Below are 25,565 nucleotides of genomic sequence, written 5' to 3'. Positions count from 1 at the left end.
TCCAACAGGTGCCCCGTCCCTATATATAGCCCAAATTCACAGGTTGATAGTCACCGTCTCGAGACGAACGCCGTTAAAATCGTGCACATCTCGACTCATTTTTTTGTCCGACGAATAGAAAAAAAGGAAAGAAAAGAAACGCAGTCCAAAAAGGGATTTTTCGCATTCCTTTTTTTTGGCGCAGTGAACAGCTGCAGCAGTAGTAGTAGTAACTTCGCGGTGTGTAAACAGCGCAACCGGTGGAATTTGTGGGCCGGGATGGGGAGAGGGTGGAAAGGGGTTCACGCCGTGTTGTAATACTGCGGGGGTGGTGGTCCTATTCTGTGGTTATCGGCCGCGTTGTTTTCTTGGCCGGCTAAACGAGGCGGGGGTACGAGCGCGCCCAATCGAGACACAATTTCTTGTTCGGGAAATACTCGTGGGGTTACGTGATTTGTACCTTTTTTCTGGCCGTTAGGTAAGCGTATTTCCTGTTTGGGACGGGGGTGCCGTTTCGAGAGAGGGGTTACCGTTTTGGGAAGGGTGTACCATTTTAGGAAGTGCAGTCCGTTTTCGGACACAAATACCGTTTTTGGATATGTTTCCTTTTCAAGTAAAAGACTTCACTTTTGGGAAGCTACCACCATATTGTTACTGTTTCTGGTAATTCTGGAAATTCTGACTTAAAAAAAAAAAAAATGAAAAGTTGAAAAAATTTCAATTGCAGTACAATAACGATAACGATGATATAGAAGGTAACGTATTGGAGGTTCCTGTTTTAAAACAGACAACTAGTAAAGACACACAATGGCTACTACTACGACTACTGTTGACCCAACGGAGGCTTTTGAGCTAATTACAAAGAACCTGCAAGAGGTGCTGAACCCTCAGATCATCAAGAATGTGCTCGAGGTCGAGAAGAGACACTTGAAGTTGTACTGGGGCACAGCCCCCACAGGGAGACCACACTGTGGTTATTTTGTGCCCATGACGAAATTGGCCGATTTTTTGAAGGCCGGCTGTGAGGTGACCGTGCTGCTTGCCGACTTGCACGCCTTCTTGGACAACATGAAGGCCTCGTTGGAGGTTGTCCAGTACAGAGCCAAATACTACGAATTGACCATCAAGGCATTTGAGAAGCATCAAGTCCCCATTGAGAAGTTGAAGTTTGTGGTCGGGTCCTCCTTCGAATTGGCACCAGAATACACTCTGGACATTTTCAAGATGGCTAACGTCGTCTCGCAGAACGATGCAAAGAGGGCCGGTGCCGATGTCGTGAAACAGGTCGCCAACCCATTGCTTAGCGGGCTTATTTACCCGCTGATGCAGGCATTGGACGAGGAGTACTTGAAAGTCGACGCCCAATTTGGCGGGGTCGACCAGAGAAAGATCTTCGTGCTAGCCGAGGAGAACCTACAATCGATAGGTTACAAGAAGAGGGCCCATTTGATGAACCCAATGGTTCCAGGTCTGGCCCAAGGCGGTAAAATGTCCGCTTCTGATCCAAACTCGAAGATTGACCTGTTGGAGGACCCCAAGGTGGTCAAGAAGAAGATAAACAGCGCATACTGTAGCCCCGGTGACGTTGAAGAGAACGGGTTGCTCTCCTTTGTTCAGTTCGTCGTTGCACCAATCCAGGAATTGAAGCACGGTAGTGGGCACTTCGAGTTCTTTATCGACAGACCAGAGAAGTTCGGCGGGCCCATCACGTTTCACAGTTTCGATGAATTGAAAACCGCATTCAAGGAGCAAACGTTGTCCCCACCAGATTTGAAGACCGGTGTCGCTGATGCAATCAACACCCTCTTGGCTCCTTTGAAAAAAGAGTTTGCAGAAAATAAAGAGTACCAAGAGGCTGAAGCGAAGGGCTACCCAGCAGTGGAAAAAAACGTCAAGAAACAGAAGAAACCAAAGAACAAAGGTACCAGATACCCAGGTGCCTCAAAGGACGAGAATGGCACTGCTGCTGTAGAAAACACCGCAGAGCAACTAGAGAAAACAACAATCTAAAGATTAGGACAAATTCACGAGAAAGTAGAAAGAGAGAGCACAGGGAACGCGCGGGAGATAGAGAGATAGAGCAACACGCCGTCACCGCTTTCTCCATCCCTATGAGCTACATAAATAATTTTAATAACACTATCAATTTCCTGTCCGTAAACTATAGCCTAAATACTTAATAAAAGACGTCCACGAGAGTGATTGAAAAATTATTCAAAAGCAACCCTGGTTCATAGCGTCTCCCATCCACCAAGATCGGCGTTGCAGTCGGTTCTGCAAAACACAATATGCGGTACCATATTGCCCAGTATCAAGTCGTTGCTCAGTGCATCGTACCGATCTGCATCTAAATACACAGGCGTAGCGAACTTGAACTCGACATCAGAGTCACCGTACTTGTTCATGTATGGTGTGGGAAAAAATGTACCCCTCTCCCCATACGAGATATACAGCATGTTAGTCTTCACTATCAAAAAGACTCCGAACGTCGACATTGCCGCACACTCATTTCGAACATGATCTGTACATTCACCCATTCGGTACATGGTCTGCACAACGTGACCTTGGATATTCTTGACTTCCCCACAGAAGAGACACACTGCCGGCTCAGTTCTCAAGTACTTTCCAGTATCAGCCCTCTCCAGTTCAAGAACGATATCCGAAAGTTTATGAGGTAGATTCAGCAAATAGATTCGCTCGGGGCATGGGAACGAAGGGATTTCAGATTTCACACCCTTAAGTTCATTAAAAGTTCTTACCAACGGTTTATTCTGCAGTATGTCATTCATATCAAGCATATAAATCTTCAAAAAATTTGAGAATGAAGATACACCCGGTAACTTAAGCCCTCGAACATAGTAATCCGTTTCATCAATCTGCGGTTCATCGATGGAATTTTCAAAATCTGGATACCTTGCTAGAAATAAGATGTATACCCTCCTGAGAAAAACGGTAATACCCTTTTTCATTATGTCGTAAATGTGATATTTGAACGTTTCAACAGGAACTTGGAGACCTGAAGAATCTGTCAAAGACATAAAATCTCTCAGCAGTAGTTCCATCGTTGTAAAACCCTCTTGGTCGAATGAGGAACCGTATCGTTTACGCACAGCATCCAATGAGTAGCTCTCCGATTTACTCAATAACTCCACGAGATTGCTATCTTTCAAATTTAGCATTAAACTTGAAAAGTCTTGAAAAAATTTCAGCTTTAACACCCTCAAAAGACAAGCATTACCCACCACTTTTAATCCACCGGCATTTTCGAGCATCGTTGATACACAAAGAAGCAGATTCTCCCCACAGATGTTGGAAGCAAAAAGGTCCCAGCAGTTTTTATCATTCTTCTCGAAGAAAATTGCATCTTCTAATGGACGATAAGAATACGCGCCTGCAAGGAAAACTTGGGATTTAAGTTCCATTAGCAACCTCAATGTCATCAAACATTGATTTGAGATCTTTGGACGCGTGATTATTGCCTGTTTATCTAAGAATCTGGAACGAAGACGAAGCTCCAGATTAAAGACGGTGTTAACAACGAGCATGTTCAAAGTTCCATACGAATTACCACCATATGGTTCGTTATACCCAGACAGTTTCATGAAGATCATTGTCGCTTTATCACGTACCGCGATCGATCCTGATCTATCATCGTACACATCACCCGCAGGTGTTGATCTGATCGAGAAAAAGTCATTTAAACACCTCTTTTGGTAGTCTTGCGTATTAGGTAAAAACGAGTTTCCCAGAGAGTTACAAACAGGACAGTATAACAGACCATAACCAAATGAACATGGTATGTTTTTGGTTGCCTGAGTATGGACTTCTCTCTTACTCTTCATATGGTTACCGAGACATTTAATATGCGCACCATGGCCACATGCTCTAATAACGTGTCTTTTATCAATATGCCCCAAGCTGCTTCGCTTTGCTTCTTTTTCTGGCCAAAATAATTTCTTCACAGACCCGCTGTTATTGAAATTTACATCATTGTCACATATATTGTACTCCTGGTAAGAGAAATAAACAAATGGATCACTTTCTTTGGGCATTTTGCAGAGCGCACAATGATCATCGGGAAAATTCCAATAAGTCGGATCAGTGGTATCCATTGATACAAATGTGGCGCGACTGTTTCCAGGGGATTCCATATTAACATCTTCATCTGAGCGTACATCGTTGGTGTTGTTCTCCATAAATCTTGCTTGTTGACGAGCAAATTTTTGCAACAGCTTCTCGGTTCTAAGTTTGGCCTTCATTTTCTTCTTAAGAAGAGCTTCATCTTTCACGATATTGACTTGCCCTCCTGACCACACGACTTCAGCATTGTACGACAGAGTTTGCTCATTTAGATAACTGTCCACGTCAATATGCGGCGCAGTATGGTGAAGATACCTGAATATCTCTCTAATTTTACCGTGGACCACTGAGAAGTCGTCAATCAAAAGGAAGGAGTATAAAAGGGAACCTATACTATGGTAATGGCAAAACTCTGTATCTGCGATAGCGTATTCATGCCAGAATACTTTGGTGAAATCATTCAGGTTGTTGACAACAGCAAGATGAATCAAATGAATAATCCTGGGGAGTAAAACGTCATATTTGAATTTTGTTATGTGATCTAATGTACTTTTCAAAAAAGCTCCGAATGTGTCCTCTGATGTAATAGAATACAACCCAGCATATGGAGTGTCTAGGAGGACGTCAATCACTCTCATGGCTGGAATAAAAGTGTCCTCGTATCTTATATCTTTAGCTTGTGCCATATTATCTCTCATTTTTTTTTCTACCTCATATCGCTTGCTCTGGGCTAGTCCGAAGTAGTACGGGTTTATTTCTGCTAGGTATTCGTCCTTTAGCGTAAAATATCCAACATCCACAAGACCCGAAGGCGGTGTATAGTTCGTGTATAATTCTAAGTGGGAGTCAAATGCAGCATGCTTTGCTACATGTTCTGGCGTATTCTCTATAATTTGGCTGTAGCTGACACTGCTAAAGCAGATAGAATGAATGATTTCCGACTTTAATGTCATTTTAAAACTCTCTTCGGCGGATATAGCTACCAAAGATTTTAATTCTGTCAACAGTTGAATCAACAACAAAAGACATTCATTAACTATTGCGACAACTGTCCCTTCTTCCGGATAGTCTCCCATAGGAAAACCATTGGCCCAGTTTTTCAAGCCCCAGCGGGAAAGGTACGTTACCATGAAATCATTCGGGTTGCCCATGCACATGCTGAATTGGACGTTGTAAATATCACTCACGTATGCATACTCACGCATACTGTATTTGGTGTACATTCTTGCTTGATGTGTTATTGGGGTACCATTCCTTACCCAAAAACCAGTATTAATTTGCCCCAGCAGAACTAAAGTTGAAAGTGCAGATTCGGATATGTAAAGAGCGTCCTCCTTCTTCTTGAAAATGGACGAGAAGTCAATACAATCTCTCAATTCAGAGGGAAGCGGAGAAAATCTTCCACACCGAGCCCATACCAGGACAAACTTAAACAGGTATGACATGGGGTTAAAAAAGTTTTGAATGTCGACCCCTACTTTAAAGTTGATAGTGGTTGCCTCATGATTACAGATTTTCTCTTTCATTGTTAGTAAGTCACTTTTCAAAGAACCACTCGTTTCTGCGAGTGGTTGGGATGGGATAAATGGAATTGAAACATTCTTTCTAAAATTTCCCAGTAATTCGAACTCTTTACTAATGGCAACCTTCAGCAACTTCATTACAATACTAGCCTTAAGCTCTTTATCTGTTAACATGGAGATACTGCGAATGTATCCGTCGGTCATTATTAGAATAGAGGAAAAGAAAAAGTAAAACGAGGAAAACTCAAAGTTTTCGTACTCTACATGCTCCATTGTTTCACGCTTTAGAGGAAGTACATTGTTGAATTCTGTAAACGCGTTTATAATTCCATCAAAAATTGGCTCCCTTTCCAATAACTCTTTCGGAGCGGTATGTGTAGACAATAAAACGCAAATATCTTTGAAACATATTATTGTTCTTCTGTTGCGAATAGCTCCACTGGGCAATTTGAACCCGTCATATAGAGACACTGGCAAGCAGGAAGTCAAATCCTTAGGTCGAAAAGCCATAAGGGTATATGCAAATTTCAAGGTCCTTTCAATGAAGCCGCTTTCAATGGCCATATTTGCAAACGAAGGATTCTGAAATGTGTACTGAGACAGAAGACTTATCAACGAAACCTTTGTCTGACCTTTGTCTGAAGCAACTGTATCATATAGTAATGTTAAATAAACATCAAAATACTGGGCGGCTAAACATTTTCTGATGTTATCTGTAATTGTGAAAAGAGAACAAAGCACGTTCACTATCCTAAAACTGGCAGTTTTTGTTAGGTGTGAAGTGCATTCCGTAAGAATATGCTGAAATCTCGAGCCGTGGATAGTATAAAAGTGTGTCAAAAATTCCGAAGTGGTCCCCTGTACCAAATTTATGTTATATTCTACCATTATCTGTGAAATTCTTTGATCATCGATGTCAGTGAAGTTCCAAGGCGTGAACCAAGGATTCGTGGTATCTTGTTTCCCTGAAACCAAAAATCCACCAAATAAATTAATTTCATTGACCATTGGATCTGGAGAAAGAGAATCATATTCTGAGGGGGGCTCTTTCGCCCTCCAAGGACAAAGCATAGCACACCGGATAGCCGCCTTAACGTCATGGCAATTGATTTTGGAGCGGGAAAAGGTGTAAAGCCAGTCTATTAGATCCTGAATTAAATAAATTTTAAACAGATCATGCATTCGCCTTATGTTCATTGTTATGCCCTCTTTGTAAAACAGTTGGCGGATTTTCTCTAATTTGGAGTAATCTTGAGATTCGAGCACGGTAACTGGGGACGTGTCGTTCTCCAGCGCCGTGATTATCGAAGTTGCGTATTCTACAGGTTTGTTCAAAATACGCGTCAGTTTGGAAACTAAATCTACCGAATAAGTTACCAAATCTTCGTTATCAATTTGCAATGCCCATTTTTCCTCGAGATTTCTGTTACTAGCGTACTGTGAGTAGACCATGTCACATAAGTTTTCGAAGCTATCGCGGAGTTTGACATTACCATTCGGTATCGTGGTGTTCCCCAGATTTGCGTTATCATTATCGCCCGTGCCAGGGACAACACTATCTATACCCTGTTCTACATCGTCAAATTCTACTGTGGCTTTGTTGCGCATTTTCCAATTCTTAGTTCGCTTCATATTTTCAATAATGTAATCCAGTATGTCACCAATGGCTCCTTGCACATCTTCGCTGTTTACACGCTCAGTTGGTCGTGCCTTGTTGTGAGATGAAGCTTTGCACTTATATGCATTTTTGGCAATTTTAAACGCCGCAGAATCCCCACAATGACATACCCTCCCCTCAGATCGTATCACAATCTTTGCAGTATAATCGTGACCTATATGCTGCTCCTTATCGAAACAGTAATCGCAAATTTCATCAAATGGGTTGGTGGTACAAGTAAAGCAATAATAGACAGTTTCGAAGGCAAAGCAATCCCTCGAACACATAAAGCCATCATGGTGGCTTTCGGGAGGTTCATCAAAGAACTGCTTTCTCCATTCACTGTTGGGTAATAGGTTATTGTACTTCGACTTGTTCGTTCTGATATCATCAAGGTTTTCGATAATGGATCTCCACTGAATTGAATGATTGGAGTTACTTACGCATAAAGTCACCGTCTTCCAAAGAACGTAACTCACTAGCTCGTTGTACTCATTGGAACAAATTCCAGGCAAATAAGTTAGGAAATCTCGCAAGGTTTCAGGAATGCGCCTGTGCTTATATACCTCCATCGGGCTTCTGTGACCAGATACCTTAATGAGTGCAGAGCTCCTGGAATTCGAAACAGACACTGCTGCTCAAGTTAAAACACCCGGAACCGTGTTACCTACCAGATTGTCAAAAAGTAACCGAGAGTACTGACAAGCAGAGACACCCTTCAACTATTGACGCTCAGGTACTCAGAATTAAACGCCACCTGGATTTGTAAATACTTCAAAATTTAACGTGTTTTGAAATATTGAAAGGGCAAAACGATAACAGCGGGGGCAGGCTAAACAGGACCGCACCATCAGCTAAAAATGATCCATGCTGTACTGATATGTATGTTATACCCAGTTTGTGTTGACCCAGTTAGGTGAGGTTTTTTCCCGCTTGGCCACGATAGACTCGAATAGTTACTAACATTGGCTCCCTGCTAAATTTAGTTAACAAGAAATGCCAACCAAGGCTTATCAAATTCTATACTCCCGTGGATCTCGCTAAGCAGAAACTACTACTAGAACAAGTGTACGAACTGATTTCCCAGCGTATTACAGATTTCCAGAGTTCATTTCTGGTGACACCCCCCTCCCTTCTTTCGACCGGTGATGATGACATCGTCAACGAGGATATACAGATAATATACAAAAACTATGCCACGTTGTTCTTCACCTTTATCGTTGACGATCAGGAATCTGAGTTAGCAATACTAGATCTTATCCAAACATTTGTAGAGGCGTTGGACCGATGTTTCACGGAGGTTAACGAGCTGGATTTAATCTTCAATTGGCAAACTCTACAGAGCGTCCTTGAGGAGATAATACAGGGTGGTATGGTCATCGAAACAAATGTTTCAAATGTGGTTGAGTCCGTAGATGCATTGAACAAGATTTCAGACGGCTCGGAGAATAGATTCTCCGCCAGTTTCGGGAATGCTTTGCAGGCGTTTGCTCAGGGAAGTTTTAGTCAATGGGCATCAGGCCAGTAATCCGCCGAGGTCTACTCTTGGTGCATGTATAATTAAGTATAAAGTATCAATTTAAAACTGTCATGATTCTATTTGTTTCAAGCAGTGTTCCTCTGTCCTGCGTACACAATCCTCCAAGATATCCATCGGAACAAAGAATTGAGCAGAAATTATGCATAGAAATTGATATTCCAAACGAGCTATCAGGTCTTCACGTTCATTTGACTTCGTGTCGAACGCATCAACATGCAACGTATCGTCATCAAGAGATGCCCTCACTTTCAAGTATTTTTCTTGAAGATCCTCCACATACGTGATATTACCAGGAGTGGTGGTAGGTAGCGGAAATTGGTCAGTTTTCAATGGTATCAGTTTGTGTAGCTTCCGTTGTGCTATATTTTGGTCAATGGTTAATGAGTTCGTACGCAAGGAGGACTGCTTTTCCACAACAGTTGTTTGTAACCAATTCAAATAACGCAGGGTTTTTCTTTCGGACCAGTCAATGGGATCAGTTTTGTCTGAGGCAGAAAATAGTTCAGTTATCTGTTTTGAAAGGGTATCGTTACTATAGTTGTCGTCAGTGACGGATTCACTGTCTTGCCAGCCTGTTTGGAAAGCTTTCAAAGCCCTTAGCCAATTACTAGAGAAAGTCTGTTTCTTGTGTTTTCGTGAACTATCAGAGAGTAAGACCCAACGGAATGACAAAATAAAATATGCAATCACTTTCATCTCAGGTGTCTGATGGTAAGCGTTAAAGCTTGGCTTATCGCTGGGGATGACTGGAAAGTCTGTTGATTTTTCCACACGTTTTATCATGGCCATGGTATAGAAGTAGAACTCGGGAAGTAAGGTTGTATTCCCTACCAATCTGAATATCAAAGAAGGGAGGTTTATAGTGTCCTGGAAATGCTGATTGAAATTGGTCCGGTAAACAGTCGAGGCAATTTTCTTGCAGAATTGAGTCCCAGTTAATGCTCTACCACCATTGAGCAACCCTAGATAATAGTTTGGCAAACGCTTCTGCCATATTTTAGGCAACTGGTCGTTGGCCTTGTAGTACGGAAATGAGCTGGAACAGATCCATTGAATAAAGTCCTCCGTGTAAACGGGGAGTCTCAGATGAACAGCTGCCAGATACAGTATAGTGACGGAAGTATTAATGTTCAATCCCAACTTATTTGCCCTGCCTCTCTGTCGTATCCTAGCGCGGGAATTGGGAATTTCGTCATCGTCATCCTCGTCCTCGCTAAAAGTAGCGTTTGCCAAAGGATCATTATCGTTTACGTATTTCAAATAATGGGACCAGACTAGTTTAACCACGATGGGGAACTCTTGAGGGAAATTCTTATGATGCAGGAGATATGAGCTTTGTTTCCGCAGTATGAACTGGAAAGCTTTCAGGAACAGTATCCTTGCATCATATCCGAAAATCTTTTTATGCTGTTCTTTCGTTGACGAGGGATCTACCAACTGTGATGCATTAAAGCTCGATTGAAATGTCCCAAGTGCAGTTGTCGTCAGATTCAGCCTCCTGGTCATCGATCCGAGTTGTGGGACATCGTCCTCATCGTTGTTGAATTCAATGTCACCTTCCATGACATGACCGTATTGGCACGTCCTTCGCCCTGCAATCACACGCCATAACCTGGACGGACAGTTGTCGGTGCCACATACTGGGCCTCTAATAAAGGTCGACATCGCCTCGCTGTTCTGTTATGGAATCCTCTTCTGTATACATGTTTCTTAGCCTTTTTTTTAACATCTCAAAATTTTCCTTTCAATAGTTACGCTGATTCCCTCAATAAAACGTCCCGCTTTGCGCATAGGTACTTTCCCATGGTGTTACGGGCCAGAAAAAGGGATCAAGGTAGAGGGAGTAGTATGTTCTACTGTAAAAACTCTCACCATGTGAAACTTCTTTTCCCGACATGATTATTGGAGTTGAGTACGTACCTGAAACTCTAACTGTTGACTTCAAGTACACGCGTTATTTGGAGTACTTCTTTTCTTCTCCTACCATATACTGTATTAAGCTGAAGCTATTTATAGGTGCTAAATGTTGCTTAATCCTAGTGGTACTGTTGGAAAATCACGTCAAGGACAATTTCATGGTATTGCATGTATCAACAGCACCCAGAAATCTCAAAATTTCAATTATTAGGGCGTGTGGTCTAGTGGTATGATTCTCGCTTTGGGCGATTCTTAAGCAAACTTAGGAAACAAAACTCAAACATGTGAGAGGCCCTGGGTTCAATTCCCAGTATGCCCCGAATATTTTTTTTTGGACAATGAAACTTTTTGACCTGGATCACCCACACAAGGGAAGCACTGTTTCCCGGAGTCTTCAATAGAGGAAGAGACAAAGTTACTTTTGCTAAGTAACAATATCGCGATTCCTAATCAAGAGGATTGATTTGAGATAATGTCATTTTAAAAATATATAGATCGATATATTATCAATTGTATAACGGGCGTGATAAATATTTTTTGCAAGCGCAGTGAGTCGTGCACGAGGCTTAGAAATCTTCTTGCAAGTTGAAGGCACCAGTTTCCTCCTTCGTAGCTTGAGCCATGACACCAGCCTTTTGGTAATCGGAGACTCTCTTCTCGAAGAAGTTGGTCTTACCGGCAAGAGAGATGTTTTCCATGAAGTCGAATGGGTTTTCGACCTTGAAGTACTTCTCGTTACCGAATGCAACCAACAGTCTGTCGGCGACGAATTCAACGTATTGGTTCATCAAATCGGCGTTCATACCAAGCAAAGCGACTGGTAAAGCGTCCAAGAAATATCTCTTTTCGATTTCGACGGCCTCAGTGACTATTCTCTCGACGACGGATGGGTCTGGCTTGTGCTTCAAATGAGCAAACAATAGGCAGGCGAAGTCAGTGTGCAAACCTTCATCTCTGCAGATCAGCTCGTTCGAGAAAGTCAAACCTGGCATCAAACCTCTCTTCTTCAACCAGAAGATAGAGGCAAAGGAACCAGAGAAGAAGACACCTTCGATAGCGGCAAAGGCGACCAATCTCTCAGCGAAAACACTCTCGGAGTCACCGATCCATCTTAGAGCCCACTCTGCCTTCTCTTTAATCTGTGGGATCGTCTCAATGGCGTTGAACAGGAACTCACTCTCCTTTGGATCCTTGATGTATGTGTCGATCAGTAGGGAGTACGTCTCCGAGTGGATATTTTCGATCATGATTTGGAACCCGTAGAAAGCCTTTGCCTCTGGGATGTTGACCTCAGCGGAGAAATTCTCAACCAAGTTTTCGTTGACCAACCCATCAGAAGCGGCAAAAAAGGCGAGGACTCTGGATATGAAGAATTTCTCGTTAGGGTTCATTCTGACGTTCCAGTCGTGAAGATCCTTGGACAAGTCGATCTCCTCAGCGGTCCAGAAGGAGGCCTCTGCCCTCTTGTACGCCTGCCAGATCTCGTGGTATTTGATAGGGAACACGGTGTGTCTGTTTTTGTCACCAACCATGATTGGTTCCTCCTTCTCAGTCTCCTTTAAAGCGTGACGTTGAATTCTGTGCGAGTGCAAGTATTGTTTGTGAGACTTGGCACTTTCACTCAATCTCTCATTGACCTCTGCAATTTTGGAGTCATCAGCCTCCTGGACAATCCCCAAGTTAGCACTAGCATCCTTCAATTCCAGATCAGAAAGGGCAGCGGAGGCAGCCTTAGATGGAGTTTCCTTAGACATATTATATTAAAGTGAAAGCGGAGAGGAGAAGAAACAAGGGATGGAAAGATAGACGGTGGCTAAATTCCTGTTGGTTTTTCTAGAAACAAAAAGCAAGAAAAAGCAACAAGAAAACTATCTAAACTACCAAGTATCACATCTCAAATGTTCCCTAAATATTCCAATTGCTTATATATCAAATAATTGCAAAGTTCTACCTTTCACTTTACCTCCCATTAAGAAAAAGAAAAAAAGAAAAAAAAAGAAAAAAGAAAATTTTTTCCTTTGAAAAAAATGGGTTTCTGGATCGTTCCTGCGCCGTTTTACTGGAGATGTGACATCTGGGAACATACAACGTAGTCTGTGACTTAGCGACAACTGTATACACACCCGCCTGTCCTCCCCCTCTCATCTAGACTGCATCGATGGCCAGTTCTCATAGCTGTGTTACGCGCCCCCCCACTGGCAACGCGTTATCCGCTGGTTGACCAGGCAACGGGCGCCCGTTGCTATGCGAGATAGCACTGCTTCCAGAATAGGAAAATAAAAAGAAACGACAGAATCAGGTAATACGGTGCCCAGAAACAGCCGCAGGAGAGAAGCGCGAAGGAAGGGGCGGAGAGAGTATTTGTTTTAGGCAAACGAGCTGTTTTGTCTTTTTCTTTTCTTTTTTTTCTTTTTTCTTTTTGTTGCTGTGTTTCTTTTTGGTTTCCCATGGAAACGGTTGTTATGGTTACTGGTCGCCACGGATACGCGAAGCTGGCGCGGGAGGAAGTCATGGCAACGGTGGTGTGCATGGAAAACTGGGTGTTGCGGGGGAGGCGTCGCGTCGCCTCACTGTAGTTGCTGTTCACGCTTTGGGGTGGAACGTAGACGCAGCGACGTGGCCGGTGCCCCTACGCTATGGGGATGGAGGATGTGGCGGCCATTAAATGTTCTGGTCATTGGGTCTTGTAACTGACTATGTCAGGTTTACTGAAAATTCAACATTTATTCTAGCAGCCCTTCCTCTTTAATCTGGCACAAGGTACAGTTTGCCGCATCCATCGATTTTTTCGAGACGTGCAGATCACAGGCATGTTTTCAATTGCAACTTCGTAGAAACCCTAGCTTAAGCGCTAGTACAGAACGAGAAGGCTTTACAAGCAGTATATTTGCCGTTGCTACTTTCTTCAAGAACCTTAACCGTCTAGTCCTTATACCCTTGAATGACTCCCCAGCAAAATCTGAAGATCCAAAAATTCAAGACCAATTCATCAAGGCAATTTGGCCGAGTGGTTAAGGCGTAAGATTAGAAATCTTTTGGGCTCTGCCCGCGCAGGTTCGAATCCTGCAGTTGTCGTTACTTTTTTGCCTTCCCAGCACTACGCTGTTCTTCCTCTGTAACTCCCGGTACATTAACCGCAGTGACAACAAGCGGGCATCCCGTTTCATTTTTGACACGAAAATCACACAAAGAAAAAAAAATCAAAAAAAAAAACAAGTGGAAAAAAAATAAGGTCTTGACTGTGTTTTACACGTAAGCGTGTAGGATGCGGGTTTACTATATATCTATACGTACTACCTCCGTATCCAAGGACTTTAAATTTAGCAGGACAATCTTACCTGTAGTGCTGAATTCAGGAATCGCTATCATCTTGATTTTCGCTCCGTTATTCATCGTAATGACTCTGCTACCGAATTCCGGCTGGTTACCCACACAGTACACATGTGGCCACCTCTTTAAGATAAACGGATCGTCGTTCTTGTATGGATAGCACCAGAGGGTGTCCGGTGCCGTTGGTGCGATGTTTTGCCACTTCATTGTGCACTCCATTAAATCCAACCTGTGCTCCGTCGTGTCCGTGGGCATCGTTTCAGATGATGCCTCCGAGTTTGGGTCACTCCCTTCCTTCGTGTACGGTATGATGTACTTGCAAATATCATTGATACTCTGTCCTGACATGGCCAGTACATCCCACCCATTCAGGGAGAAGGAACAAGGATTTGTCATTAGATTTAGTAGTTGTCGGTTTTCCGCGCTGAAATATGGACGCATGGACTCGTCAAACAGAGCAGTGTGCAGCGGCTGTTGGGGCAAAGATTTATCACTAGGGTCATTTGCGCCAGGCATGACGTCAACGGGGATAGAGGGCAAGACGTTACGCAGGAATGTACCGAACTCTTCCAAGCATTTGGTCAATTTCCCTCTCTCCGCGTCGTCTGTCTGAAATTCGACCGAATTGCCGCATACGATCAGACGCGAGATCTCAGAGACATACTCGGTCTTGTCCAGATACCCTGTCAGGTACTCTTGCAGCATTTTCAGTCTTGTGATACGCGTGGGCTGTGTTGTGTTGATATTCAACCCTGACACCAGTGCAATTTTACGGTCCTCGCTTACAGGGTGCGGCAGCGGTATCTGGGGTAACGCGCTTGGGTAGCAGATATCGAGCACCTGGAAAGTACCCGGGTCTGCCTCCATCCCCAGTATCCCGACCACGGTGCCAGTTATAAAGGGTGTCGTTCTGATGTATTCCCCCACGAGAATAACCCTCCCACTCTCGTCTTCGAGCATAATTTCGTCCTCGCCTTGCGGGTCGGTGTAACTTTTCACCAAGTCCGGGACGCCGTACGTGTCGTTCACGACTTCCTCCAAAATATTCGGTTTGTACTTCATTTCACAGTATATCGTGCCAACACACCAGCAAGGCTCTCTGCCTTGGATATCGAGCACTTTTTCCTTCTGAACGACGAGCCGACCGTTCAACTTGAACCCATTATCCCACTTGTCCTTACACTCTTTAACAACCCTTTCGCGCAGAACGTTCAATCGATACTGGTACATGTGATAGAACTGGCTGCTGTAGTCCCTGTCTGCCCATTTCAAATCGAAGGGATTCGGCTGATCGAAGTTTGCATCTACCTGATGCCTCTTGACAGGTTCCGGAGCATCCCCTGGTCTTTCCGCATTGAACTTTTCCAACAGAGCATCCATAATTGCCAATCGCGTAACACCACTGGAAAACGACTGTTTGGGAACGTCAATTGCACCTTCCTGCTCGATCCCAAAGGTGACAGACTCAAGAGAGAACTGTATGTATGAAGAGATCGCAGCAAAAAAATTATATTCGCGTTTCTTCTTTCACTGCGTCACAAAAGAGCAGCGACACAACGAGATGCGAATTGCCGTGCCAGTTGCAGCGCGAGTTTTGATCTAATTTTACACTGTGGGGCCCGACACCCTCCGCATCGACTGGGGGGTTTCCCACTCATTTTTGGTCTTAGAAAGCCTGGGTGTTCGTAGGGCTGTACGTCTTGGGTGCCAAAACAGGGTGCCAGAAAATGGAAAAATGGCACTCGTTCGAAAGTAGCACACGATCGACACCCCATTTGGTGTTGACAATCTTATGGTGATAAATTATATAAGCAGGTGGTAATTATTGCGATGCCTTGGTGGGAGGATGGATCTGTAGTCTGAAGGTGTCTTCCTCCCTGGCAGGTCATCATCACATAACAACAACAGAACAGCAAATTATAATAATGGTATCCGGTAAGAGATATTCAGAGACAGCCCATAAAGTGGCACAGGGCCGTGCCAGAAAGCGGAAGCAGGAGTATGAGAAGAGACAGGCTGAACGTGCTGAAAAGGAAGTCGAGGAGAGCAAGAAGTGGGAAGAAGGTGTCAGGAAGGTCAACCCAAAGAAACTTCTCGAAGAGCAAAAAAAGCAGGATAAACTGAGAGCTAGACGGGAACGTGCGGAGCTTTTGACAGCGGAACAGGAAGCGCTCGGGGTAGGTGGGAAGGGTAAATAAAAAACCGTGGATCCCTTCCCTGTCCACCTTCATAAGACGTCATAAATGCGCACTAGTATCATTGGTTTTGAAACCCTTTCCGGGTTAGTAGGATCGTCGTCGCTTCGAGGCAGCCATCAATTTGGTTTATAGCATATCGTTTGTAAGATATATGTAAACATACACCAACTGGTTTCAATTACTTCTCCTGAACCACTTTATAAGGTGCATCGCTGTCTCTCAAAAGTCTATTGAAGGCCTTAACGTTAAACCTGCCGTTTATAGAGTCTACCCAATTGGAGTTGCTGTCTCGCCCTGATCTGTTGTCGCTGGCTTCGTTTTCAAGATGCTGTCCCATGACAACTCGGCAGTTCTTGTCACGGCGGCATTGATCTCCCTTTGGAGTTCGGGCAGTTCGTCATTACTCGGCATCTTTGACAAATGCACGATGTAGTAGCCGTCCTTGGCGACACCCACAGGCGTGCCCCCGCTGGCGTCAAAGCTACCGGTAGTTGTGTTCAAAGACCGCCATTGTCTAATAAACTCGCTCTTGACGTACATGGTTATCTTCCTCCTCCATACTGCATAGTCTGCAGGGATTACACTCTTCCGTTTGGCATACTCTGTTTGCAAGTAGGTGCCGCACTCGTTGAGGAAGGTCATCTCTTTATTGAATTTGACCGAGACAGCGGGGCGGGTCTTCCTGAACAGTGACAGGAAATGCCAAGTGGGGAAGAACCGCATGTACATGTACTTTCCTTGGTAGACCAGGGACTCTCTTGAGTGCAGATTCCATTGGTTGGCCACTCGCAGAACTATCCCGTGTAGACCCTTCGGCAGTTGGCCCGGCGGGCATGATGCTGAGCTGCTTGCTGTTACGGGCAGAGGGGTACCCGCTAGGTGCTTAATGTTGTCAAGGAACTGCAATCGGAGCTTCATTGAGCAGTTCGTCCCTTATCGAGCGATAACCTCGCGATGAAGTGGGGCTCTTTTGTTGAAGGTAGCAAATATATACATATATCTGTGTATACCTGAATATGTAATGTAACGGTAACCGAAAAGAGTTTCGAACGTAGCTTTATATGTGTATATTGAGATGATTCACAGCCACTCACAGCCTCATAAGTCATAAAAAGAGCAGAAGTAAAGAGAGCGTGCGGCCTCCCGTGTTTAGGTTGATCACCAGCCAATGTAACTTCTTGGAACAACTCTGAAGATCTTCAACCTGCCAGCTTGCAAGTGTCCCAGTTTGTAGCTCGAGGTAGTCGCTATGCCGTCGCGTTCCTCTACCACCTTGAGCTTCTTCTTGTTCGGGTCGAAGTCTGTGATGATGGCGACGTACGGTTCCGTGTCCCCAAGGGCGACAATTTTACCGTGTCTTTCGAACCTGCCCTTGCGCACGACGAAAACATCGCCCGGTTGCACCTGTGCCAGTGCGTTATTGTCCGTTTGTTCGCCGAACTTGATGCTGAAGATCGGGACGCCGAACGTGCGGTGGCCGATGGGCAGCACGACGTCCTTACCCAGTCCGTGGATCACATCCGAGACAAACCCGTGGCCGACGTTCCTGTTGACAACAACCTGGCACTGGTTGATGATGTCCTTGTTGTAGAACGCGTTCAGCGGCTGTGCTGTGTGGAAGGGAGTCAGTTTCTGGTCGACCAGTTTTGCCGTGTCCAGTGGAGAACTTTCCTTGTAGACCAGGGCCAAGCTCAGCACGGTGAAGTTTTCGAATAATAAGTAGACGGTCCTGAAGATCCAAGTTTCAGCGTCGCGTCTTGTGATGCGGTGGTCCTCCACTTCGAGAACGTACTTAAGCTTGGTCGCCTGGACTTGCTCTGGAGCCGTGGGCGTCTTCCCTGCCCACCACGGATCCTCTTCGGTCAATTGGACGACCAAGTTGTTTAACACTGCGGTGAGGTCCCTCTGCGTCGAGTTTCTTCTGATGGGGGTCGCCGTGCTTGGCATTGGCACCACTGGTGGAACGGGGGCGCCAGTCTCTGTGGGCAAATCATTGAAGGGCCCCGGGATGTCTGTGCCTGGGATAGCAGGGCGAGCACCGGGGATGGGGGGCATCGGCGCGAAAGCAGGAACAGGTGGAACGGGGGGCACGGGCGGCGCAGGTGGAAGTCCACTTGTCAAGTCAGTTTCTGCATTTTGCTCTGGTGCATGTGGTGGAGGTGGTGGAGGTGGTGGATGCGATGCGATCGGTGGAATTGCAGAAGCTACAGCAGGTGGTTGAGGAGGAGGTGGAGGTGGTGATGGGGCCGATCTGTGGGGCGCTGCGCTTTCAGCCAGTTCCTCTGGGAGTTCCACTGGGGGGATCGGTGGAGGTGGTGGCGGTGGCAGACCATGGGACAGAGTCGGTGGTTCTTTGTGGTGATGCTGCGCTGGGATTGGTGGGACAGCGGAAGTTGGTGCGTGATGTGGTGGAGGAGGAGGAGGTGGAGGTACAGCAGCATGCTCGTGTGCGTGCGACCCGAACGGTGGTTTCGACAAAGGTGGTTGTGGTGGTGCTTCATCGTTTGCTTCATCCTCCGAGTTTGAACTCGCTGTGTCGGGGACTGGTGGTGGGGCCGCTGCATCTGTTGCAGGTGCCTCTGTTTCCACTTTGTCCGCGTCAGGTTCCACTGGTTCATCCTGATGTTCGTGTGATTCATGAGTTTCCGCGGATTCGACCGTTGTTCTCTTCTTTAAGAAGGGCAAAGCCGCTGGGTCCGCAAAGGGCATTATTGGGATCGCCTGGGGCAAGTCTCTGACAAGTTCGCTCTCTTGTTCGTGTTCTGTGTCTTTTTCTACTGGCGGGTGCTCCTCTTTAGTGCTTGCTGCATGTGCAGTGCTTGCGGGCCCACCGAACGGGTTGAACCCAACGGGCCCACCAAACCTGCCTGCTCCAGACAATTTAGCCATTCTCTCCCTCAGCGCGGAGCGTCTCGCCTCCTCAGAGTCTTCTTCGGCCTCGCCGTCCGCTGGAGTATCAGGAGCAGGAGCAGGCGCAAGCGCAGCAGGAGCCGGAGCAGGGGCAGGAGCAGCACTTTCCCCACCATCATCGCCACCTGTCTCCGCATCACCACTGCTACTACTTTCTTCGGCATCCCCAGGACCCGTTTCGACGTGCACAACGGTTTCAGAGGCCTGCACACTGGACTCAGCAGGTTCCCCGCCGCTGCGAAGCGACATCGACGCAGACAATCTGCGTTCCACGGTACTCTGAACAGAGGCAACCTGTCCAGCGTGTGCCACTGGGAGCTGTTCTGCAGCACGCTGCTCTTCTTGCTCCTTGAGCAACCGTTCCTGCTCTTGCAGTTGCGCGATCCGCTCTTTGAGACTCATCTTGGGGAGATCCTTCTTCTCCCTTGCGTACTCGTTGACGTCGACGTCTGCACCTTGTGTCGGCCCGCCGACCGCCTCTGGAGGTGGAAATGCAGCGGTTTGGGGTAGAGCAGTGGCCTTGGGTGGAGCAGTGGTCTTAGGGGCGTCAGACTGCGGTTCTGCAGCTGGCGCTGCGGGCGCTGCGGGCACCTCCTGCGCCTCCGTCTGCTTCGTCACCACCGTGACAAAACTCTTCGGGAAGATCCCACTGGCCACAGTACCACCGTCTGCCTCGTACTCCCCAGCGTACCACTCGTCATCCTCGATTGCCGTGACAGTGATCTTCTGCCCAGCCTTAAAGTTCAGGTCGTCCTCGAACTCTGACTCGTACGCGAACTGCGCGACCGCCTGGAACGGCACCGCAGGATCGCTCATCGTCTTGCTCAGTCCTACAACTGATGGTACCAACCACAGCACACGACCAACGCCCCATCCTCTTCACCTTCGTCGTCGTCGTGAAGACTCGGAGGGGAAGGTGCAACGGGTCCTCGAAGACGGACAGCTGGCCGGGTGACGGGACGCTTGCGACGGGTCCCCAGCGGTGCCGGGACCCGCCACAGCATGGCGAGGGTTGCCGCTGACCATGTTGATGGTAGGTACGGGTCGGCCCTCCCCATGTGTTGCTTTGAATGAGGCTTCTGAGGGTCTTCCACGGGTGTTTCTATCCCGTCTCTGCGTGTTTCCACTCAAGTGTGTCCCCCCGGACGGGACGGGACCCACGGGACAGCACACAACACCCGTCCCACCACAACTGCATACCCCCATCCCACTGCATGGTCATCAAGTGTCCTGGACGGCCAGCAGCAGCGGTTGTATCACTTGGTCCTCATTGCAAGTTGCTACGCGTCAACGCGTTAAAATAATCGCGTTTCTCGAGAACCGCAAGCGATGAGGACAGCTGGATGCAGCGAAACGTACTGACGCAACGACGCAAAGCACCAGGGCATTGGAGAGATGGGAATTGGCGGCGGTATGGACAGTGGCAGGTCTGTGCGGGAGAAGTACAGGGATTTGCTGATTGACCGGGTCAATGGGCGGTGGTCCCCCCGAGAGGACGACGATGACACGTACGAGAGGTTTAGAATGTCGCTGGATGCACATGGGAGCGACGGGACCGTTGAAGATGACGACGGTGAGGACGAGGAGGACCGGGAGTATGTCGATGAGTGTGGGTCCTATGCGGATGAGCATGGGTCGTATTTGGATGACGAACTTTCAGATGAGAGTGAGGATCTAGGTGATCGGAGTTTCATACAGGACACGTCGCGGGTCCCCAGTGACACCTCTGAGTCTATACTGAGTTTTGAAGAGATTCCCCGTGGTTCTGGTGGTGGTCTGCGGAGGGTTTTGCTTGGGTTGTTCGTGCTGATCTGTTTTGCGGTCGTGTTTGCCGCTGTCGCTGGGAACAGGGACGGCAGCGTTACTACTACTACACCGCCAGGGTCACTCCTGAACATCCAGAAACAGATCAACCACCTGTACAACGAGTTGCGGCGCAGCGACGAACGCCGTGGCTCAGAGTTCGACGACAAGCTTAAAGTGGTCGTGCAGCAGTTCGAGAAGAACATCAAGAAACTGCTACCGGGGAACATCCTCAACTTCCAGCACGAACTGGATTCCTTACACGCTCGCATCAACCAGCTGCGGAATACTCCTCAGCCACAACCAGCTTTGTCCCTAGAGAATATCACTACTCTACAGACAAGACTCGTCGCAAAGTTGCAAGAGGACCTCCCGGGGGAGATCCCGGTCATGGTCAACAACGAGTCCAGCGTACTCGTCATCCCTGAACTGCACAGTTACTTGGCGGGGATGCTCAAGGATATTCTCCAGTACACGGAGACGGTCACGGCACCACCACTAGACTACGACCTGAACAACTACATCAAGGAGGTTCTCACAAACGAGTTCCAGTACGTCGACAAGGGGTACTTCATCGCTGAATTGAACAGGACCCTCCAGGAGAACAAGCTCGAAATCCTCCAGGAGCTCAAGAACCACTTGCAAAGGCAGTTACTCACACCTGGGGGTGGATCCGCCTCCACACCGGCGGGCGGGCAGCAGTGCTCCACGATTCTTTTGAAACGGCTCATCAACGAGATCTACGACGCCAAGCAGCAGAGCCCGGCAAACCAATGCGACAGGGACGACCTCGACTTCGCTACGTACGCGCAGGGCACACGCCTGATCAAGAGCCTCACCTCGCAGCCGTACCGCGCTGGGAACGCGCTCCCGGCTACAGAACTGCTCGCGGACGACAAATGCGGTGGGTCCTCCACTTACTGGCAGTGCCAGCACGATGCGGGCACAGGTGCACTCTGTTCCCTTGCCATCAGGTTCAACAGACCACTGCATCTCACGAGACTCTCGTACGTGCACGGCAGGCTCACCAACAACCTACACGTAATGCACTCTGCGCCGAAACACGTTGCAGTGTACGTCAAGTTAGCGGACAAGAGGGACACGCGTGCGTTCGCTGCCACTGCGCACGATCACAGCGCGGGGGAGCCACACCGGCGAGACAGCACGTACACGAGAATCGGCATTTACGAGTACGACCTCGCCAGCGCAGACACAGAACAGCAGTTTCCGCTGCCGGACTGGTTCATCCAGGCGAAACCGCTCGTCAGAAGCGTCTTGTTCAGCGTCGAGGAGAACTACGGCAGCGAACACTACACCTCGCTCAAGAAGTTCATCGTCAACGCAGTCACGGAGCGCGACCTACAATTGTTCAAGGACAACGCACTACAACAACACCAGAGGCAGACCCCTCAACAGCACGACGTCCCAGCGTTCGGCCAAGACGAACCGGACTACTGAACGGTACCACGGGACTAAGATACCACGGTACCGGTCCTCGAGGGCCGTATTTCGCTCATCGCGCACTGTGTGTTGTTCTTTCACCGCTTTGAGAAACGCAGTCGCTTATAGGAGACAATAGCGGACGCAGGACGTCGCCGGTACGAGGAGGGGAGCAGACGTCTTCTTGTAATAGGAGACGTTGCTCGAGGGACGTGCGTGGAACTAATTGACCGCAAAGTATGACGTTTTTTTGGGTTTCAAGGTGGTGGTTGTCTCTTTATAAACCGCACAGCCCACCTTCGCTTTGCAGGCGCGGGAGTATATCTTGACGAGAGATCAACGGGTTTTGCCAGACTGTTTTTTTGGTCTTTACCAATTCCGTTCGGTAGACGTACGCACGCACACACAAACAGGATGAAGTTTCTACCTGACGGGCTGAGAAACCCGGTTGTGATCAAGAGGAGGCTGTCAGCGACGGTCGCGGGTCCTGCGTCGCTCCTATCGAGCGGCAGTGACTCTAGCTCGCTGCAGGTGCCCGGCACGCCAACATCCATGCCGGCGCCGCTGTCGCCAGATAGCAGCAACAACATTAGTGGTTACAGCAACACCGCCCGGTTGTCGACAACTGGCCTATTCTACGACCTACCACCGGAAATATACGAAAACATTAAGCCGCTCCTGACTCTGTTTAAGGCGCAGGCTCACAGAGAGTACTACTCATGGGTGGACGGCCCCTCGGCGTCTCAATGGTCCGCGACGTTCATGGACGGGTCCACTGCGGAACTCGCATCGCTGAGTTTCGTCGGGGACACAGTCAGGATCGTTCCAAGAGACACTAACAGGGAGTACACGATGCCACTCATCGTGGGGGACAACGCGGGTGCGAACTACACAGTGGAGGACTCGCGTGTCTGTTTCACGAACCCGCGTGTCACACTCTCCTGTGCGTCGGACGGGGAACTTGCCAAGCTCGTAAAGTTACTGTCATTGTCCGTGTTCGAACGGATCTCACTGTACAAGTCGCTGACAGGTACGGTCATCGCGAACATGGGGAAGCATCTACCGGACATCAAGATCATCCTGAACTCGCCACACAACTTCAAGGACTGGTGCGAGGTGTACCTGGAGGGTACTGGGTGGGTCAAGGCGTGGTGCCACATCAACAGGGACGCGCGGTCGGGCAAGGACCCCAAAGGGAAGTGCCAGATCAAGATATACACGCAGAACAGGAGCGCGGACCCCTCCGCGGCGTCGAACCTCGTGTGCTATATCCCGGACTGTGACTACATCCAGGACATCTTTTTCTACAACACTGCGGACGCCGATTTGGACCCAGTGTCGTTTCTGCAGAACCTAAACACAATCAGGATTCTGGGCGACGTCCGCTACTCGAACGAGTACAACAACATCGGGGGCACGACGGGGAAGAGGAAGATGTTTTCCCCACGGAGGAGGGTCTCGACGAGCTCTATAAAGCTCAAGTCCGCGACGCAGCACGAGACGAGACAGACGGGGCTGCTGGTACGGCCTATCGCGCACAACGGGCTCTCCCACTTGGGAGCCATGACACGGTTCATTATCCCCATGTTTGACATTGCAAGGAAGTACGGACGTCCCGGCAAATTCGTCACTTCGAGACAGGACAGCGACTCCCTGATGTTCGCCCTGCCAAGACTGCCAAAGACGCGGTTCTTGGCGGAGGACCAGATCCCGGGATTTCTAGCGAACGCTGGGACCGCGGGGGGTGACCCGCTAGCCGCAGCAATGGTTACTGTTTCAGAATACATCGGTGCGACGTTATCAACTTGAACAGGACTTCCCCTCCCCCACCAAAAACCATCTACTGCTACGAATCTGAGTGAGTCGCTCTACTGCACCCTCTTACCTTAGTTTACTCTACATTTACTATGTATGCATACGCACGGGCCGGGCCGCTGGCTTTAACCTTCTTCTTTTATGACAGTACCCAGCTGCGAGCAACCCTCTAGAGACGGCCAAGATCATTTCGATGGAGTACTCCTCGTCCTGGTCGTACACCAGTGCGAAGTTGCAGTCTATCTTCTCGCTCTTGTCGTCGCAGCTGGGCAAGGTAGTGTACACAGGGTCGCTCCTCCCCAATGAATCGTGGAATATGGCCATTTTGGTCTTGCCAGCGGTGGACACCGTGTTGTCCAGAGTGTCCAGGGTTCCCAGGTTCATGCCGCGTTCAATGACTCCTTGCGGCAAAGCTCGGTTCTCTTTGTCTCGCTGCCGCTTGGATCTCAAAAAGGACCAACCTTTGTGGGGAGTTGTCTCGTCGTTGGTGTCATCGTCGTCATCGTCGTCTCGAAATATACCGCTACTGCTAGTCCTGGTGCTGCCCGATTGCGACTGCAATTGCCGTTCCCTGTGCTCTTGCTGCAGCAAATCTCGCCGTCTGCTCAGAATCGTCGGCGGATTGCTCTCACTGAAGTATTGTGCCATTGCCGTGCCGTCTACATCGGAAGAGGTGCTCTGCGCGAGCTGTCCCAACCGTCTCACTATGAGATTCTCCGGTTGCACACGCCTCGCCTGTGCCGTCCGCAGTAGCTGGAGGCACTCCTCCGTTTTACCCATCGCATACAACCACTTCGAAAACTGGTCGTAGTACGCGGCTACCTGGGAACCAATCCCGTTCCGGAACATGAACACATACACGTCCCTGCGGTCCGCATCGTCCCCACAGAAAGTCCACGCATACTCCAGCCAGAGACGCACGTACCGTTCGTCGTTCCCGTACCTTTCCTCGCCCTGACAGTACATCAGACACCGTTCCGTGACCTCGAGCAGCCCGCTCGCCCGCGACATCCCACCCTGCACCACCGCATCTTTGATCCACGCAATGTACTCCAGGAACACCGCCAGCGGGTCCCCCTCGAAGTCCAACGACGCCAGCCGCGACTCAAACTGCTCCCTCATCGCGCCCAGCTCCCGCGGTGCCGCCGCTCGAAGCGCCACAACCCGCGCGAGGGACCGCCCACCGACCAGGGCTACCGCGTTCTCCTTCTCGCCCTCCAATGGCTCGAAAGCACTGCGTTTCATGCCCTTCTTGTCGCTGTCTTAGTCGTCGCGATGACCTTCTGATGAAGTTTGAAATTTTGTGACGTATAAAATTTTTCACTTTGAATAATGAGTTGCACTAACGACTAACCAACAACCAAAACACTTAG

The 25,565-nt window shown here is 48.1% G+C and overlaps 12 protein-coding genes and 2 non-coding genes across 14 annotated transcripts; 7 read left to right on the top strand and 7 right to left on the bottom strand.

Annotated features, from left to right (window-relative positions):
• Positions 1-786: 786 nt before the first annotated feature.
• TYS1 (tyrosine--tRNA ligase TYS1) lies at positions 787-1,989 on the top strand (the record flags this gene model as incomplete). Its single annotated transcript, XM_022606499.1, has 1 exon — positions 787-1,989. One exon carries the CDS (start codon positions 787-789, stop codon positions 1,987-1,989), a length of 1,203 nt encoding a protein of 400 aa, XP_022463188.1.
• A 221-nt stretch (positions 1,990-2,210) lies between these two features.
• Positions 2,211-7,811, bottom strand: UBR2 (putative ubiquitin-protein ligase UBR2; the record flags this gene model as incomplete). Its single annotated transcript, XM_022606498.1, has 1 exon — positions 2,211-7,811. The coding sequence occupies one exon, from the start codon at positions 7,809-7,811 to the stop codon at positions 2,211-2,213; it is 5,601 nt and encodes a 1,866-aa protein (XP_022463187.1).
• A 288-nt stretch (positions 7,812-8,099) lies between these two features.
• APS3 (Aps3p) lies at positions 8,100-8,767 on the top strand (the record flags this gene model as incomplete). Its single annotated transcript, XM_022606496.1, has 2 exons — positions 8,100-8,121; positions 8,226-8,767. The coding sequence occupies 2 exons, from the start codon at positions 8,100-8,102 to the stop codon at positions 8,765-8,767; spliced, it is 564 nt and encodes a 187-aa protein (XP_022463186.1).
• A 60-nt stretch (positions 8,768-8,827) lies between these two features.
• RRN7 (Rrn7p) lies at positions 8,828-10,444 on the bottom strand (the record flags this gene model as incomplete). Its single annotated transcript, XM_022606495.1, has 1 exon — positions 8,828-10,444. The coding sequence occupies one exon, from the start codon at positions 10,442-10,444 to the stop codon at positions 8,828-8,830; it is 1,617 nt and encodes a 538-aa protein (XP_022463185.1).
• Positions 10,445-10,906: 462 nt separating this feature from the next.
• Positions 10,907-11,015, top strand: KNAG0Btrna7P. Its single transcript has 2 exons — positions 10,907-10,943; positions 10,979-11,015. It is a non-coding gene; the product is annotated as a tRNA-Pro (tRNA).
• Positions 11,016-11,262: 247 nt separating this feature from the next.
• On the bottom strand, positions 11,263-12,450 carry RNR2 (ribonucleotide-diphosphate reductase subunit RNR2; the record flags this gene model as incomplete). The annotated part of the gene is made up of 1 exon (XM_022606494.1): positions 11,263-12,450. The coding sequence occupies one exon, from the start codon at positions 12,448-12,450 to the stop codon at positions 11,263-11,265; it is 1,188 nt and encodes a 395-aa protein (XP_022463184.1).
• Positions 12,451-13,689: 1,239 nt separating this feature from the next.
• Positions 13,690-13,771, top strand: KNAG0Btrna9S. Its single transcript has one exon. It is a non-coding gene; the product is annotated as a tRNA-Ser (tRNA).
• A 201-nt stretch (positions 13,772-13,972) lies between these two features.
• On the bottom strand, positions 13,973-15,406 carry POL31 (DNA-directed DNA polymerase delta subunit POL31; the record flags this gene model as incomplete). The annotated part of the gene is made up of 1 exon (XM_022606493.1): positions 13,973-15,406. The coding sequence occupies one exon, from the start codon at positions 15,404-15,406 to the stop codon at positions 13,973-13,975; it is 1,434 nt and encodes a 477-aa protein (XP_022463183.1).
• Positions 15,407-15,951: 545 nt separating this feature from the next.
• LSO1 (Lso1p) lies at positions 15,952-16,224 on the top strand (the record flags this gene model as incomplete). Its single annotated transcript, XM_022606492.1, has 1 exon — positions 15,952-16,224. One exon carries the CDS (start codon positions 15,952-15,954, stop codon positions 16,222-16,224), a length of 273 nt encoding a protein of 90 aa, XP_022463182.1.
• A 267-nt stretch (positions 16,225-16,491) lies between these two features.
• PET130 (Pet130p) lies at positions 16,492-17,142 on the bottom strand (the record flags this gene model as incomplete). The annotated part of the gene is made up of 1 exon (XM_022606491.1): positions 16,492-17,142. One exon carries the CDS (start codon positions 17,140-17,142, stop codon positions 16,492-16,494), a length of 651 nt encoding a protein of 216 aa, XP_022463181.1.
• Positions 17,143-17,382: 240 nt separating this feature from the next.
• BBC1 (Bbc1p) lies at positions 17,383-19,950 on the bottom strand (the record flags this gene model as incomplete). The annotated part of the gene is made up of 1 exon (XM_022606490.1): positions 17,383-19,950. The coding sequence occupies one exon, from the start codon at positions 19,948-19,950 to the stop codon at positions 17,383-17,385; it is 2,568 nt and encodes an 855-aa protein (XP_022463180.1).
• A 579-nt stretch (positions 19,951-20,529) lies between these two features.
• MPS3 (Mps3p) lies at positions 20,530-22,395 on the top strand (the record flags this gene model as incomplete). Its single annotated transcript, XM_022606489.1, has 1 exon — positions 20,530-22,395. The coding sequence occupies one exon, from the start codon at positions 20,530-20,532 to the stop codon at positions 22,393-22,395; it is 1,866 nt and encodes a 621-aa protein (XP_022463179.1).
• Positions 22,396-22,791: 396 nt separating this feature from the next.
• On the top strand, positions 22,792-24,186 carry TPH3 (Tph3p; the record flags this gene model as incomplete). Its single annotated transcript, XM_022606488.1, has 1 exon — positions 22,792-24,186. One exon carries the CDS (start codon positions 22,792-22,794, stop codon positions 24,184-24,186), a length of 1,395 nt encoding a protein of 464 aa, XP_022463178.1.
• Positions 24,187-24,282: 96 nt separating this feature from the next.
• On the bottom strand, positions 24,283-25,437 carry MAD3 (Mad3p; the record flags this gene model as incomplete). The annotated part of the gene is made up of 1 exon (XM_022606487.1): positions 24,283-25,437. The coding sequence occupies one exon, from the start codon at positions 25,435-25,437 to the stop codon at positions 24,283-24,285; it is 1,155 nt and encodes a 384-aa protein (XP_022463177.1).
• Positions 25,438-25,565: the final 128 nt, after the last annotated feature.

This window comes from Huiozyma naganishii, chromosome 2 (genome assembly GCF_000348985.1).
Source record: "Huiozyma naganishii CBS 8797 chromosome 2, complete genome".
NCBI lineage: Eukaryota > Fungi > Ascomycota > Saccharomycetes > Saccharomycetales > Saccharomycetaceae > Huiozyma > Huiozyma naganishii.
Note: the sequence above shows the minus strand (reverse complement) of the source record. Positions and strands in the feature narration are given on the sequence as shown.